Here is an 18,723-nt window from a genome sequence, read left to right as displayed (position 1 = left end):
TTCGCAGACAAACACTTTGGTGCCAAACGTAACTGGTGCGAGCACCGACACCGGCTCCGTTCTGGTCGGCCTGAAAGCCATACGAGAGTGCAGACCTGTGCCAAGGGAGCAGTTTGACAGAACATTTATCTATGTTACACCCTATTTTTTCCCAAGTATTTCTGCCTTCTTTTTGTGGAGTTAGAAACTGGAGTGTCAATATTCGGCCTATCCCACAATGGTGAAGAATCTTTAAAACTTCCTGGAACCTGGATCGCCACAAAAATGTAATCACTTTTAATCACAGACAGGCAAACCAACGCGACTGAAAACATAACCTCCTTGGCGGAGGTAATGATGCCCCGATGTAGCCTCTGTAGCCTAGGCCGAAAGTTCCACATGCCCCAACCTCCACCTTTCAGCAACACACCCCCCCCCCATCCCCCAAATGTCTGTGCATGCCACGGCACACACACCTGTCAGGTCTCCTGGTGAGTGTGGTTTCTCAGTAAAACCCTCTTCCTGTATTCTCACTAAAACATTTCCACTGAGCTCAGTTTAGATGTGGCAGATTACACATTAGACATTACACATAAAGTCATCTCAGAAGAGATTCGGTGCCATTCTAATGTCAGTCGTAATGTGCACGTAGTGCCCAGTTGCCATGGTGACTTATATGACACTCTCAAGTTTGTGGTTGTCAACATCCTCTGTGTCTATCTTCTGTTTAGGACGATCTCTTTTTACATGACTGTGTGTTTACAGAGGCTGAGAGGAGAAATAGAAAGTAATTCCAAATGTGAAGACACTAAAGGGCTTAAAGCGCTCAGGAGACTTTGCAGGGTAATATTACTCAGGTGCTCATCTGTACCGGGTGAAGTGTAGGTCCAAAAAAGGAAGGAAAAAGCAGAGGCACTCTGAGATTTGAAAAAATGTAAAAAAAGCCTTTCCAAATGTATTTATTTATAATTTTTTGACCTTAAAATGCCGTTGCAAAATCGTTGCAGTAGTTCATGAAATGATGAAAACTACTTTTGAATCCAAAAGGCTACGGCGTTAGTCCTGAGTTGATACTGCCTGCTAGTGATGTTGGCTGTGATTATGTCCTCAATTGCCTTGGTTAAGAAGTGTCTGCCAAACGCAATGTAATGTAATTACCTATGAAAAGAGATCCCCATTCCTCCCTCTCATAGTTAAGTCAGAGCTGACAGTATTTCCCCTTAAAGAAAGCTTTTTCATGCGTTTCTTTGTCTGTGAAATGTGTTAAAATCATGTCTGTGAAAATACAGTAGGCCTACACCCCATGCAATTAGTCCATGGGCCAGACTAGATAACAGTACCATCTGGTAGGTGAAATTCTAAAATCCCTTGTTCATGTTATGATAGACCTCTGAGATTGGTAGCTTTAGTGGTTATCACCTAATAAAATAGCCTGCCCACCCCATTAAAATCTGTAACATTTGGACACCTGTGCACATCCTACAACTTGTCAGTGTTGTATGATATTGGTGTTAGTATCATTTTAAAAGAGAATTCCAGTCCAGTGAAGCAAAAATAATTCCAGTGACTTCTCAGGGTAAAATAACCTAGTAAACTAGTCAAACTTGGCGCCTAGCAACCAAAAATAGTCTGGCTCATATTAGGGTAAAAGACTGGTATTTCTGCTGCCAGCACTGCATATGTGAGAGCTCAGGCTTGCGTGATGCCAAGCTAGTTATGCATGCAGACAGAATTTAACCAACATTTGAATAATATCTGTCTTTCTGAATTAGCATGTTTTCTCATGCAGTGGTTATACTGTAGGCTTAACTTGTTTAACTATTACTTACAGTTAAGTGGTTAGTGGACATTAGACACTGAAGCTCTATAAGTAGGCCTAATCCTGCAGGAGCTCCTCACAAGCGCACCAACCAAAAGTTTCATATCGCTCAGACGCATTTCCCCAAAAGCTCAAAACGTGGGCAAAGCAGTAAAATAGGAGTAAAATACAAATTTTGTGATTCACTGTTTTTTTTTTATTTGAACAAAGTCCCAAGCTGGGAAACAGGAGCATTACAAAGTCAGTGATTAATACCCTCCCACCCCACCACAACCTTATACAAATCACATGACCCACCAATTAGGTCATAAATTAAATAAAAGACAGAAAAAGTGAAGTTAAAACTAACAATAGTCAAAGCATGTTATTTACCTAATTCCAAAATGACATACAAATATCAAAATGTAGAAATAAGAAGAGAGGGGAAAAAAAGGCATCGCATTGTGCATGATACAACAGCAAGTCAGTAACTCCCTCCGTAGTTCTTTCCCACATTTGTTTGTACAATACAAATTTGTATGTGTGTTTTATTTTTCCATGGCTACCCCCTTGACTTTAGCCTGTGTCATTTTAATTCATTGGACAGAACCTGTTTCTTGGGGGCGCTGTGGCGCAGCGCGCTAAGCCCCCCACATTTGGGCTTGCATGCCCACCCACGGGGACCCCGGTTCGAGTCCGGCCGGGGTCATTTCCCGATCCTCCCCCGTCTCTCTGTCCCATTCGCTTCCTGTCACCATCTTCGACTGTCTTGTCAAATAAAGGCATAAAAGCCCCTAAAAATATATATATATAAAAACAATTAAAAAAAAGAATTTGTTTCTTGCTGATGGGAAATAGCATTGCAGCAAAGTCAACAGCACAAAAAAAACATGTGTTCTGTTGGTCCTTCAATAGTGCAACATGTTATACGTTATATCACTGTAAATGTTTATTCAATTGATTGAGCAACAAACTGAAAGACAAAGATTCAGAGGGGAGGGGACGATAAAAATCCTGAAAGTTTAATGCCATTTTATGATCGATTGCTTGAGTGCTCCATTGGAATCAATGTAAAGGTCGGTGGGCTGCAGTCTTGGATACCCAAATGCTCTGTTCAGCACCAAATGTCAAACTTGTTATGAGAACATCTCTACTTCACCCCAGAAATCACACAAACAGGGCTTAATGTCTAAAATAGCGAACCACCACTTTAAGTGTCCGATTAAAGGGGTATGCCACTATTTTGGGGCTTAATACAGTTAAAATCGTTGGCTGGGGTTTATAAAGGTGGTAAAGTGTCTTATTTTTCATGTTAAGCGTTGTCTTGCTTTAAGACAAGTTAAAAGAGGGAATATGTCATTAAGCTAGTGAAAGTCAATGGATCCATGTACGGATCCATTGACTTTCACTAGCTTAGCAACATATTCCCTCTTGTAACTTGTCTTAAAGCAAGACAACGCTTAACATGAAAAATAAGACACTTTACCACCTTTATAAACCCTGGCTAACGATTTTAACTGTATTAAACTGTATTTAACTGTTTTCCACCAGCTGAGTGTCTGTGTGTCTCTTCTATTCATCTTCTTCCAGGCCGCCATCAGCGTCCTCGTCATTTCGCGTGCCAAGGACAGAAAGCTCAATTTGGTTCACATCTGTCTTAATGATAACAAAATCATAATCAATAAACAAGAAATATCCTACATATGTTTCCAGTTGAAGCCCACTTTTGTACCTAAATAGGGCTTAAATATTTAAATGTTAGATTCTGAAACTGATTCTGAAATATTAGATTCTGGAACTGACTTAGAGCTCATTTTATTTGTGCTTAATTCATTTGATCTTTTAGCAGAGGACACTGTCCTCTGCTTCTCTATTTACAAATTTGCAGCCTACATGCCAATCTGGAGAGATTATATTGGATTTTCCAGACTTACAGTCTACATCACCAGTCCTCTGAGCTGTCCGTTTTGTCATGAAATACTTCCCCAACAGAGGAAAAGCCACAATGACCAAGAAAATAAGGCATGCCCTCACTCCATACACCCAGATGGGAACCAGAGATGCTGGAAAAAAGGACAGAAAATTATTAGGGGTGGGCAATAAATCGAGATTTAAGATATATCGAGAAGGAGAAACATCTCAAAGTAGATTTTGACCTATCAAATTTATCGAGAAAAGTGATCAAATCAAAATTCAGAGATTTCCAGAAGCAAATTCTCTTCCTCCACGCTGCTCTTGCACCAGGGCACGCTTCTGCCTTATGTCTGTGACTCGATTACCATAGCATAAATAGAAATACCGGAAGAGAATGTTCCGATTCCACTATGCCGTTACTTCAATTTGTCAAATTTCTGACTGCACAGCCGCAGCCCAGACAGTTTTGTCTCGAAGCGTATTTATAAATGCCATTTGTATACTAAAAATGTTTACGTAGTTTTTTTTTCCCATTCTTTTAGGGGGAATTAAATAATTTGAGATAGGCCTATATATCGTATATCGAGATATAGACAAAATATATCAAGATGTTTTTTTCTCCATATCGCCCAGCCCTAACAATTATCACAGATTAGATGTCACATGGCCAGGCTTTGGCACCACCATGGACAATGATGAGGACTAAATTCATCAAGTGCATCTGTGTGCACCATGCTGAAGCTCCAGTACCATGTACAGTATGTAACGTGGCACAAAAAATAATAATACTTAAGTCAAGAAGTCAAGACAATGTTCATATAATGAACTTACCGTAGATAGGGGAACAGTAAGACAACTCAGAAACTAATGACAATATAAGGAAGCAAATGCACCATGCTGAAGCTCCTGTGCTATGAGCAAATTACCGATAGAGACTCAGGTTTGATTCTAGCATTTTCTGACCCTTTCTCTCAATCATTTCCTGTTCCACCTTTCACTATGCTGTCATAATAAAGGCACAAAGTAAAAAAATACTTAAAGACAACATGCATATAATGAACTTACCGTAGATAGTGGAAGAAAAGACATGACCACTGAGAAACTAATGACAATATAAAGCAAAAACACTTGACAAAAAAATCCTACAGTACATAGGCACATCTATCACTAAAATCTACAGCCTACCTCTTACAGTGAGTGTTAGTGGTTCGGACTGTGTTGAGTTGAAGGTGCGGCTGGACACTGTGACCTGGTAGACACAGCTGTAGTTGCCCTGGTGGTTGTGCTCTATCTCAGGGATGTAGAAGGAGGCTGAGTGGTTGAGGGCGCTCTGAGTCCTGGTGCTGTTGGAGTTGGCGTCCAAGAGGAGGTGGAAGGAGCCTCCTGGGTACTGGGCTTCAGTAGAGCAGAGGATGGAGAGGCTGTGGCCCCTGGTCACCTCTGGCCCCTGAGGCCCCCAGAACAGCCCTCCATCTGGGGCAACTACAGAGATGTTGGGCTGCACCAGAGACACTGAGGGGGGAATGGGGGGCAGGATAATAATGGCTCATCGACTCATCAAAAAAGTCCAAACTCAAGATGGCCACATGGACATCAGAATCAAAACTCACTTAGCACAGAATTTTCATTTTTGGAAATAAGCTTATTTTACACCTTCCCTTGAGTTAAATAGTAGGGCTTTACCATTCTCCTGTCCTTTCAACCGTTCTCTGAGTACGGCAGTACAAATTTTACCTCCAAATAGCAGTTAACATGGACTCCTATGAGACCAGTTAGCCGCCAGCTGGTGTCATAGGACTCAATGTTAAGTGCTAGCATGGATGTAAAATGTGCTATTTAACTCATGGGAAGGTGTAAAATAAGCTTATTTCCAAAAATGGGACAGTATCACTTTAAACTTCAAGTAAATGTGTAAGTTGTGTGTGAAGTTGTCCTACATACAGTGAGGAGAATAAGTATTTGATCCCTTACTGATTTTGTTGGTTTGCCCACTAATAAAGACATGAGCAGTCTTTAATGTTAATGATAATATGTATTCTAATATGGAGAGACAGAATATCAAAAAGAAAATCCAGAAATTAACTCTAAAGAATATATAATAATTGATTTATATTTAATTGAGGGAAATAAGTATTTGATCCCCTGCCAACCATTAAGAGTTCTGATCCCGCAGATCAAATGGCACTTCCAATCAACTTGTTATCTGAACTGAACACACCTGTTAATAGTAACCTGCACAAAAGACACATTGAATCTGCAGAATCAGTCCATAGAATCAGTCAATCAATCAAACTAAACTCACCAACATGGGACAGACCAAAAAGCTGTCAAAGGATGTCAGGGACAAGATTTTAGAACTCAACAAGGCTGAAATGGGCTCCTGGATATTAAAGAGCAAACTGTTGGTGCATTTCTTCCCAATTTTAGGACATACAAAATGATCATCAATCATCAATCTTAGGCCTGTCTCTGGTTCCATACAAGATTTGACCTTGTGGGAATTTAATAATCAGAAAAAAAGGAGATGAAGCACCTTAAAACTGTATGGGAGGAGCTAGGAAATGATCTTAAGGCAGCTGGGACCTCAATCACTAAGAAAACTATTGGAAACACTTGATACCACAGCGGATTAAAATCCTGCAGTGCATGTATGGTACCCCGGCTTCAGAAGGAACCTATTCAGGCTCACCTGAGGTTTGCCAATGGACGTCAAACTGGATTAGGATATGATTGGGAGGTGCTGGAATCAGATGACACCAAAATCAAACTATTTGGCATTAACAAAACTCGATGTGTTTGGAGGAAGAGAAATGCTGCCTATGATCCCAAGAACAACACCTGCTCCAACATCATAAATTAAAGTGGTAACATTATGTTTTGAGGTTGTTTGTATGGCCAAAACACAAGACATCACATCGTCAAGAAATGGATGGAGGGAGACATGTAAACGTACAATGCTGCATGCCAACCTCTTTCCCACCACCACTAGACTGAAGGTGGGTCATGGATTGGCCTCCCAAAATGATAATAGTCCATAACATACAGCCCAAGCAACGAAGGAGTAGCTCAAGCAGAAGCACATTAAGGTCATGAAGTGGCCTAGACAGTTTCCAAATATTAACCCTATAATAATCATGTGAAGGGAACAGAAGCTCCCATTTGGCAAGCTACAGTCATACAACTTAAGTGATTTAGAGATGATCTGCAAAGAAAAGTGGACAAAAATCCTTTCTAATATATCCACAAACATTGTCATTAACTGAAAGAAACATCTGACCTCTGTATGAGAAAACAATGGCTTTGCCACCAAGTATTTTGTCTTCTTTGGCTAGAGGGGTCAAATTTTCTTCAATGGAATACAAATCAATTAAAATATATTCTTCAAAGTTATTTTCTGGATTTTCTTTTTGATATTCTGTCTCTCTATATTAGAATACATTTTATCATTAATATTATAGAATGATCATGTCTTTATTAGTGGGCAAACCAACAAAATCAGCAAGGGATCAAATACTTATTCTCCTCACTGTATGACACCATATTTTTCCATCATCTCACCTGTCACCGCAAAGCTGACGGTATTACTCTGAGGGGATGTGAAGTCTCTGCTAGACACTTGTGTTTGATACTGGCAGTAGTAGGCTCCTTCATGGATGAAGTCCACCTGAGGAATGGAGAAGATGGCCGAGCGTGTCGAGGATCTCTTTGTGTCTCTGACTGAGCCAGAGCGCTGCTGCAGGGTGAACGTCCCACCCAGGTGCTGAGTGGAGATGGAGCAGCTCATCTGGACAGACTGACCCCAGATCAGAGATGCACCAGGCTCCAGTGACAGACTGGGAGTTGGCAGATTCACTAGGATAGAAATGTAGAGTGAGACCCTTCAAATCAACTTTAACAGAAAACCCATGTAAAAGCGTACAGGTGCGCACCGTTCTGCCAGTGGAATGTTGTACTAGACACTGAAATGCACACAGTGGCGCTGGAGGCATATTTCTCTGGTCATCTGCCTTATGGCAAGACACAGATGTTTGTTGATTATTTCCTTTTTTGAATGGGTGGATGAACTTCGACCAGATCTCATATACTAATAGAAGGTGCATGATCTAATTAACTTCTGGAGTTAAGTTCCAGCCATTCTTATTCATTAATTCCAAATTATTACTTTTCTAATATGTGATACATGACCAAACATAAACTTAGATATGGTCAAAATTCATCATCTCACCTGTCATAGAAATGCTGATAGTATTACTCTGAGGGGATGTGAAGTCTCTGCCAGACACTCGTGTTTGATACTGGCAGTAGTAGGCTCCTTCATGGATGAAGTCCACCTGAGGAATGGAGAAGGTGGCAGAGCGTGTCGAGGATCTCTTTGTGTCTCTGAATGAGCCAGAGCGCTGCTGCAGGGTGAACGTCCCACCCAGGTGCTGAGTGGAGATGGAGCAGCTCATCTGGACAGACTGACCCCAGATCAGAGATGCACCAGATTCCAGTGACAGACTGGGAGTTGGCAGATTCACTAGGATAGAAATATAGTTTGAGACGCTTCAAATCAGCTATTCACACAAACCCATGTAAAAAAAACTTAAAGCTGCACTGTTCTGCCAGTGGAACACTGTAATAGTCACTGAAATTAACGCAGTGGCAGTGGAGCATACTTCCCCGGTCATCGGCCATATGCAAGTCTGCGTGCAAATCACAGATTTTGTTTGAGAGATACCTTTTGAATGGGTGAACTGCCTTTGACCAGATCTTATGGGCTAATACAAGGTGCATGAACTGATTTACTTATTGAGGCCTACGCTTTCAAGATGGCTGACTTACAAGATGGCTACTGATCCATCAGTCAACACTTTGGCACCATGTTCCAGCCGTGCATATATCAATTCCTAATCGTTACTTTTCGAATATTCGATACATGGCAGAACACAAACTTAGACATGGTCAAATTCAACATCTCACCCGCTACAGTAATGTTGACTGTATTACTCAAAGGGGATGTGAAGTTTCGGACAGACACTCGTGTTTGATACTGGCAGTAGTAGGCTCCTTCATGGATGAAGTCCACCTGAGGAATGGAGAAGATGGCAGAGCGTGTCGAGATGCTCTTTGTGTCTCTGAATGAGCCAGAGCGCTGCTGCAGGGTGAACGTCCCACCCAGGTGCTGTGTGGAGATGGAGCAGCTCATCTGGACAGACTGACCCCAGATCAGAGATGCACCAGACTCCAGTGACAGACTGGGAGTTGGCAGATTCACTAGGATAGAAATGAGTGAGACGCTTTAAATCAGCTATTCAAAGAGAGCCCATGTAAAAAAAGAAACTTCAGGGTACACTGTTCTGCCAGTGGAAGGCTGTACTAGTCACTGAAATGGACAATGGCAGTGGAGTCTACTTCTCCGATCATCGGCCGTATGCAAGTCTGCACTCAAGACAGATTTTTGTTTGAGCGATACTTTTTTTTGAATGGGTGGAGAGTTTGACCAGATGTTATGTCCTAATACAAGATGCATGAACTGATTTACTTTTGGGGGCATACGTGTACATGTTTAGGATGGATCACTTTCAAGATGGCTGCAGATCCATCAGAGTCACAGCATTGGCACCAAGTTCCAGCTGTTCTTATTTTCTTCTTTTTCATTTCTAATTATTACTTTTCTAATAAGCGATGTGTGGCCAAACACCAAACTTCGATATGGTAAAAATCATAATCTCACCTGTCACAGCAAAGCTGACGCTATTACTCTGAGATGATGTGAAGTCTCTGCCAGACACTCGTGTTTGATACTGGCAGTAGTAGGCTCCTTCATGGATGAAGTCCACCTGAGGAATGGAGAAGGTGGCAGAGTATCCCAATGCCCAGGTGCCTTTGTGTCTCTGAATGAGCCAGAGCTCTGCTGGAGGGTGAACGTCCCACCCAGGTACTGAGTGGAGATGGAGCAGCTCATCTGGACAGACTGACCCCAGATCAGAGATGCACCAGGCTCCAGTGACAGACTGGGAGTCGGCAGATTCACTCGGACTGTACGAGAATGTCATATGGGAGTAGTTACGGTATGTTGGATGAGTGAAACTGTCTACACTACAGTACAATAATAAACATGTAATATCTTTTTGGTCTTGCCACATATTGTGATATTCAAAGGAATACATGCATTTATTTATAGCTGTTTAGGTCTAAACCGACTAAGCATTAGACTCTCTGGGAGTTTTTGCTGTTATGTGTACTCACCTACAGTAATGCTTATGGAATTACTGTGTGTGGAGGAAGATGGGATGGCACATGTGTAGCTGCCCTGGTCAGATGAACTCCCAATATTAATATTGAAGGTAACATAGGTCTGCCCGCTGATAGACTTTGTACTTATGGATACACCATTTCTGTATAAATTGATGTAGTTTGTGTTGCAGATTTTACTTCTTTGAGAACATTGAAGTTGAAGAATCTCTCCTGGCGAGACTGTTGAGTATGAGGAGACGAGAGAGAGGGAGGTCGCTGCAGAGAAGGGAGTCATGGTGTAAGAGATTCATTTAATCTGCTGACATTTTCCTTTCGATTTTATTTACAAAAGATGATGAACATAGATGTTTACTTACGTTCAAGGTTACATCTGACCCCTGCATCTTCACCATGTCCACAGTTAAGGTTGCTGTTGTATGAGCAGCTTGTCAGAGAACACTCAGTACCTGAGCATCTGACATCATCCATCACAATCTTCCCGCTCCCCTGACCATAAGAGGCTTCTCCTGGGGCACTGATTGCACTGCCACACCCCAACTGTCTGCACACCACTGCAGCATCATCCATGCCCCAGTCATCATCACACACAGTTCCCCACTGTGAAGAGTGATACACCTCCACTCTACCTTCACACTGATGAGAGCCACCCACCAGCCTGATCTGGCCACTGGCTACAGAGAGATGAGAACCACAAGACAACAAGAGAGAGAAAAGTTGATACTGATAAACACACACACACACACACACACACACACACACACACACACACACACACACACACACACACACACACACACACACACACACACACACATATATATGGGTGGTTGGCATAACGCAAAAAAAAGTTGTTCCAATTCCTGAAAAAAACGATAGGAAAAATTGGAAAAAAATAGAAAAAAATAAAGCTCATAGTGGTCCGTGGAATTTCGCCTAATTTTTGCCATTTTTGGGGAAATGTGTCCTGCGGTGTGACATCCTTGGTGTGACATTTCTGTTAGATACAATAAAAGTATTAACATTCTGCACAAATATATCCCCTGTGCTCTTTGTACTATTGTTCCTTTAACCCCACCCCACACACACACTACTACCCATCCGCACTCCCACCCCCACCCCCACCCACACACGCTTATGCATTGTACAGGCAGATTACTGTGATTTCACTGCATGGTTTCACTGTATTACTTGTAATAATTGTGTGAATGTGACAAATAAATCTCCTGGTATCCTTATATCCTTGCATGATACATGAAAAACAAGTAAGGATTGAGTAACACATTGCATAAGCAAATTCACGCCGCATGACATGAAGTCACACCACAGGAAATTCACTGCATTGTGGCCATTTTAATCCTTTTGTATACATGACTGACCTCTGAGATCATGCTAACTAGATAATGATATTGTGTTTAATCTTAATATGTGTTTTCATTTATTAAAAAAAACTTTTTTCCCCTTCTATAAGAGCAGTCACACCACAGGACACCATAAAATGAACCTAAGCATTGCGTGACAGAAACATTGCAATATGTAGACATATTAAGAGGTGAAGAGTCACCTTAAACTTCCAGACCACTCTCCAATAGCTGAGGTACAGACTGGTTAGGAGGCTGTCTTTAAGACCCTTGTAGTTGGCCTTGCAGCTGCCCGTTCACCAACATTGACATACATGTCACCCCACAGGACGCAATTTGTGTTACGAAATGGAACTTGTAGTTAATATTACTGTCTTGAGTTTTTTTCACATTCACATATCTTAATATGTAGTTAATATTTACGTGATCATGCCAAATGCTTCAAACATTATTCAAAATGCTGTTGAATAATTTATATATGTATTATATTCCAAGTTTCAATAATGTTACAGTCACACCGCAGGATATTTGACATATAAACCTTTCCATGAATCTTAACAAACATGTTTCTTCTCATCTAAGACTAATATGAAACATATAGTACCACATCTTCTTTATTGACATTTGTTTTTAAGAGGAAAAATAACACTTTTGTAGGTCTTTAACCAATGTTACGAAAAAACAAGGCGTCACGTCTCCCTCCCATATACATACAGGGGTTGGATAAAAAAAACTGAGACACCTGTCAGTTTAGTGTGGGAAGTTTCATGGCTCAAGTGGACCAGCCTGTTGGCCGATCTTCATTAATGGCACATTTCACCAGTTAAGTGAAGTGTGAAGGTTCAATTAGCAGGGTAAGACCACAGTTTTGCCCAAAATTTTACAATGCACACAACATTATGGGTGACATGTCAGAGTTCAAAAAGGAGAAATTCTTGGTGTGCGTGTAACTTTGCACCTTTGACCGAGACAGGAAGTCTTTGTGATGTATCAGGAGTCACCGTATAACCAGGGGCTGTTCACTCACGGAACTTGCTATTAGCCACAATTGGCTAACCCTAACCACGGGACAGTGCAAAATGAATGGGTGTCAATGGAGTTTTTTACCATTATAATTTTTGTGATTTTTTATCATTTTTTGTCCTGAAATACTAATATTAAGTTCGAAGCTAGAAATAATAAGACCCCATTTGAGTAGCGTTTCGATTATTTTGCGCCACTAGATTATTATATACTGGGTCACAAAGCTCAATTTTTATGGGGCCAAACCCATAAACATTAGCACGATGCTAGCGAGTACATGTTGAAATCTTCTAACCTGCTGTAAAACTACACACCTGAACGATTTGTCAATACAGCCTATTGTTAAACAACAGTCATAGTGCTTACCAGGAATGTTTTGTTGATAATATCTGTGACTGGAAATGGCAGTAGCAATGTATTTAGCATGGGTTCCCCTTTCCATTCCATACATTTTCCCACATGAAGGACTGGCCCACGCTCGTTACTGCATTATGCATGCAAAGCTAACTGGCTACAATGGGAACCAATGAGACTGGGCGTTCTCCCTGTTAGAGGTTCTCTGCCGTATCCAAGGTAATGTCTGCATACCATCAAGAAGGATTAACTGTGGACGCAATAGGCACTATGTGTGTGTGTGTGTGTGTGACCGGGTGTAGAGCTTAGCTCCAACGAAAGCTAACCACTGAACCATCTTCAGCCCCTGTGTAACTGGGTCCGTTGTAGCACAGGCGGGTCATTCTACAGAAAAGGTTGAATTTGGGAAACCTATTTCCACTGAAATGTATTTCTTCTAATGCACTTAAAACTTCTTTAATATTAATATATAACTTCTTAACTTAGTTAATCCACACCAGGGCCAGCTTAATGTATTTTTTTTTTAAATATATTTCATTAAAGAATGCATCTGTTGTTTTTTCGTCATTGGTGTTACCTACAATACACAGTAAATTAAAGAACATTTTTTTAACAAATATGTAATAAACTTGAATATTCCATTAAAATCAGATACATGGAACCATAAAACCAAGAGAAATATCTGATTAAACATTTACAACTTCATTTAAAAATGTAAATAGTCAACATCATGTGAATCTATGTGACTTTCGCCATCAATGTTTTAATTTTTAAACAAAAAGGAGTGGAATAGTATACAAATAAGTTCTTGAATAGTAACTTTAAAATATGAGCTACTGAATACATCAATGATGAAAAAGAAAACATTGATGAATATAACAATAATTCAAGTGAACCAGGTCAAAAAGAGGTGAAAAGTAACACCAATGACGTGCCATAACACCAATGACACAAAACGTCAAACTGCCGCAAAGATGCCAATTTATTTTGGAAATGACCTTTTTTAATTGCTTAAACTCAATCATAAACTCATATTATTAGCATTTCATTTCATAAACTGATTTCATAAACTGGTTTCCCTACTCCAATTCCCTTATTTCTGATGTTTTTGGTGTAGCTTTTACACATGAATGTCATTGGTGTTATGGGTTAATTTAGGCTGAAAAGTAACACCAATGACCACAAATTACAGTAACACCAATGACTTTTTTAGGGGAAAACCACAGTTAAAACAAACTGGCTGAATCTGTGGGAGACAATATGCTTTCAGTGATATCAAAATCCTTTACTTATTTGATGTATTCAAGTTTTATTTGAATTGGCTCACCTCTGTGGCTTTAAACTGAGTAACACCAATGACAGGCTTCGTAGCTTCATGTACAATTCTTCAAGAAATCATGACATTTTTGAATAAATGAAGACAGATATCTGACTCGTATGATGTCTTTGACCACTACACCTCCTTAAATGACCTCTTGCCCTGAAGGAACACCCAAGAGCCAATTTAATTTTCAAAATAACAGTATTTTGTGTAGCAGTAACACCAATGACGCAATTTTGAGTGACAGATATTTATTTAATATTATAAATAATATAAAACCATTTCTTAAATATGTATATGTTGTAGTCATTCCATGTAATGTTAATGAAAATGTAAATGAGGTTAATTTCATTGAAAAATGTATTTTTAAACAAAACATGCAATACACTTTCATGTATCATAATTGTGACACAGAGGGTATCCTTTTTTTAAAAATTGATAAAAAATAAAATATTAATAAGTAGACCAATAGAGTTGACTTCTACATTACAAAAACAGTCTCTATTTATTGAACATATGTAAAGTATGTGATTATCAGGTCAACTTTGGCTGTATTGGTATCTACAATGTCAGTGACAGCATTTTCAACCTTTTCTGTAGAATGACCCAGGGCCTCAAATAATGAGGCTAGCATTAAAGATTGATTTTGTAGCATAATTTGAACATGATTGTGTCATGTAACAAAACATACTGGAGGGAATTGAGACTTACTCATAACACCCATAGGAAAAAGTTAGCAAATCTCAGGGTGTGGTCTGAAAAACATGCCCTCTGCGACAACCATACCTGTCAACCATCCCCTGGGACACTCACTAATTTTGACTCATTTCCCGCTTTCTTCCCGCTTTTTTATATTATCAGAAAATGATCAGTAATTATCCCCAAGGCCCTGTCAGTCAACCAGATGAGCCAAAGACTGAGAGGGTTTTGCTTATCAAGCTACCTGCCAGTAGATTTTATGCCAGTCACTCTCGAGCTCTAGGTGTGTGTGCGCCCACTCTCTGCCTCAGAAACAGTCAGTTCATACAACGCTGTAAACATAAAACGGCCTCGGAACAGCAAATCATGCGATTAACCTAATCACAACCTGCACCAGCACGAAGTTTGGACCAGTACCAGACAACATTACCGGCAAAACAACAACGCTGTATGCTCATTTAAAACGTGCGCTGGGGGATTTTAGACAGGACTGTCTTCAAAGCAGAGTAGAACGCACCGTCCAACCCAATCCATCTCTGTTGTCCCGTTGACTCTCAGGATTTCGCCGATGGAAAATTTCCCGAATTTTGGCTTAAAATATGGAAATTTCCCGAATTTTGGTAGCTCAAAGTTGACAGGTATGGCGGCAACGCATCCTGTAATGTGGCAACAGGGGAATGCCCATTGTTGTGGTATAGCTCGTGGTAGTTATCAGTGCTATTGTTAGCAGGTGTCAGTGAGATTTTCGTCACTGTTCTCACATTCCTTTTTTGAATTTTTAAATTCAACCATGGTGAATATTTGTGTTTGTGCTGGGTGTACCAACTCAAATGTCACTGGACATTGTCTCCATCGCTCTCTGAGCAAGAAAAGCCAAACTACATCAACGCCTCTCACTCTATACATGGGTTCTGGCTGTTTTGTATACATGGCAGTGCGCCAGTGTTGCCAGATTTTCTACGACAAATAAGCGACTGACGTCCTGAAAACAAGCCCAAAAGAAGCGACTGACGGGCGTAGTGAAAACAAGCCCAAAATAAGCAACCGAAGGGGTGGGTCGTCAGTTGCGTGCCTAGTCAGGGAAGACCTTGCTCTTTGAGGGGGTCTGCGTGGCAGCTAAAATCCCCTCAAGTGACCACAGAAAGTGGGAGTTAACAATGCTGTAGTAGGGTCACTTGTAAGGATGAGTGAGAAAAAACGAGTTGCCATTGAAAAAAACATCCAAATGACCGGCAGAGCAGGAGAAAACAGCAAGCCCAACCCTGAAAAGAGCAAGCCCAAAAAAAACGCAACCCGCGACTTTACAAAATTCAAAGCGACTGCTCAAAAAAAGAAGCCCAATGTCGCTTATAATAAGCGGACTTGGCAACACTGGAGTGCGCACGTGTTACAAAGTGATAGCCGCTGCCGACAAGGCGGGGTTTCGGGATCAGAGGCAGCCTCTGATTGTTTGGAAGCTGCTGTCACTCAAACATTGCCCTCATGTGTGATTGGTGTGATACAATAAAACAAAAAAGCATAGGAATCGATTCTGATGTACTCACGTTAAGAAAAGTTATCCCAGAATGGAGTCAGTAGGAGTACAGAAACCACAGAACCCGATACAACATCTAGCCAACTAGAAAATAGGTTCTTGCCACGTACTACACTGGTCCAATGGAACTTCCCATGTTAAACGCCTAGCCACATAGCATTTTGCACAGCCAGGAAGAATCAAAACATACAAACCCATGTATACCATTCCTACAATTATGACCGCCTGGGAGAAAGAGCAGAAGAGAAGAGAAAATCCGAGAGCTAAAAGACATTGATGGTGGACTGGTCCTCTCTGGTGATTGCAGTTACGTAGTTGTATGTACTAGTTTTACACTATTTTACAATACTTTTGTCCACAATAGCCTTCATCCTGAATGTTGGCCTTTAAGCAAAAGCGTACTCACATGCCATAAACCGTAACAACAGAGCTAGTGTTGAGCTAAAGCGTACTCACACACATCACCTCATCTTTTCCCACGGCCCGGTGTGGAACATCACGCCATCGAGGAAACAAATGAGTCGGCGTCAGGTAGTTACAGCTTCATGGTTGAATTCATGATGTATTCATTTATCGCCTTTGGTGTAACATCATAGCAATTGTTTACAACAATCCTACGTCTGCATTTAATCACAGGGGAATTGTTCGCGTACTTGGCCCAGTACAGTCATCACGCTGTCGAAGGAGTAGCACGTTAAGACGTCAACGTACCAGGTAGCTCCCATTGTTTTGCTGTCCCTAGCCCCGTACATTGTGTCGAGTGACTGTAGCGAGTTATCACCAATGCTCATGTTCTGGCATGTTTATACTTATATTTAAAAACAGGAGAGGGGTTTGCGTGGTTGGAGCTGCTGTGCTTTACATCCACCAGAGTGTACTTCTAATCTCACTGTAACAGGTACCCCATGCTTAATTGTCTCATGTCTACTAGTCGCCCTCTAAGGGGCAAAACATACCAAAGCCGAACGGAACGGTCGCGGGACGAACGTGGTCTTTCTGCTTAGTTTCGGCCGGTGTGTTTTTCTCTGCCTTTCACACTGACAGCGTCGGCGTGCGCGGCCAGTCCTGTTAAAAAAAACCCCACAGCCAAAGCTAGTGTGCTTTGCCATTCATTTGAATGAGACACCGCTGGTCACCGGCGTGAAAAATATGCATAAATTCTATTTTCCAAATGCAGCACGGCACGGAGCCAGCGCGGAGCGGAGCCGACTCCCGCACCGCTGACGCCCGACTACCGCCGGTTGGTGTGTAAGGACAGATATGTTTCAATGTATTTTCACCGACGGCAGTAAAAAAACGTGGCCGTTCCGCGACGCTTTACCGCCCTGGTGTGTAAGACCCCTAACCTTGCCAAATGCGTTTATTGAAAAGATTCTTCACTCTGGGTGAATATTTTCATGTACATGGTAATAAAAGAAAAGCTATACAGTATAATAGCTATGGGAAAGTAAGAAGGGGAGTGGTGTGGGGACAAATGTTTATTTTATGGATGTGTTGGTTTGTTGCAGCGACACACCAGTACCTATTTGAGAGTTTGCCACTTTCTCCCCTCTGTAAATGGTAAACACCTCCAAGCCATTGGGTTTCAGACTGAGTTTTGTGGCAAAGCTTATTTCCATGTATTACTTTGGTTTTTCTGTTTAACTGAGGCTTTAGGTAACATTTATAGCATACTTCCACCTTTCAATCGTACCTACAGCACGGGTCCAATTGCTTGTCATCACAAAGCATTGACGTGTGTATTAAGTGCATACTTTGGTTTGTAGTTGCAGTACACTTGGTTTGTAGTTGCAGTCCACCTAGGGGGTACTGAAGTAGTGGGGCACACGTACCTGTATGACCCAGCTTGTTACCCATAGATCATCAAATTGTTTTTTTTTTTTTTTCTTTTTAATATTTATTGATTTTTAAAATATATGTACTGTATATATACTCTATCTATGTATACCTGGCTCGAAATCACTTGATCTTTGGATCATTTCTTGGTTTAAACCCTACACAGAAACATTTGATGAACAAAACACCTTCACCATATTACACATATTTTCCTTCGAATTCAAATTTTATTTACAAAAGATGATGAAATACATCCACTCACCTGGAAGGCAGCTGACCCCTGCATCTTCACTATGTCCACAGTTATGGTTGCTGTTGTATGAGCAGCTTGTCAGAGACCTCTCACTACCTGAGCATCTGACATCATCCATCACAATCTTCCCGCTCCCCTGACCATAAAAGGCCTTTTCTTGGGCACTGATTGCACTGCCACACCCCAGCTGTCTGCACACCACTGCAGCAGCATGCATGTCCCAGCTATCATCACACACAGTTCCCCACTGCCCAGAGAGATACACCTCCACTCTACCTTGACACCGATGAGAGCCACCCACCAGCCTGATCTGGCCACTGGCTACGGAGAGATGAGAGAAACGCACAGGACAATAACAATAGGCACAAGAGGCTTGCATTCAGGTGGTATTTTCTACAGCTGTGCAATGATATA

The 18,723-nt window shown here is 41.2% G+C and overlaps 1 protein-coding gene across 1 annotated transcript in view; it reads right to left on the bottom strand.

Annotated features, from left to right (window-relative positions):
• Positions 1 to 18,427, bottom strand: part of LOC134453799 (uncharacterized) — a 58,455-nt gene extending 40,028 nt beyond the window's left edge. The window contains exons 1-2 of the mRNA XM_063204547.1: positions 18,319 to 18,427; positions 10,300 to 10,602 (exon numbers count right to left, since the gene is read on the bottom strand). Of these exons, the coding sequence (XP_063060617.1) occupies positions 10,300 to 10,602; positions 18,319 to 18,427 (412 nt within the window). The remainder of the gene's footprint in view (positions 1 to 10,299; positions 10,603 to 18,318) is intronic.
• Positions 18,428 to 18,723: the final 296 nt, after the last annotated feature.

The sequence above is a fragment of the Engraulis encrasicolus genome, chromosome 8 (genome assembly GCF_034702125.1).
Source record: "Engraulis encrasicolus isolate BLACKSEA-1 chromosome 8, IST_EnEncr_1.0, whole genome shotgun sequence".
NCBI lineage: Eukaryota > Metazoa > Chordata > Actinopteri > Clupeiformes > Engraulidae > Engraulis > Engraulis encrasicolus.
Note: the sequence above shows the minus strand (reverse complement) of the source record. Positions and strands in the feature narration are given on the sequence as shown.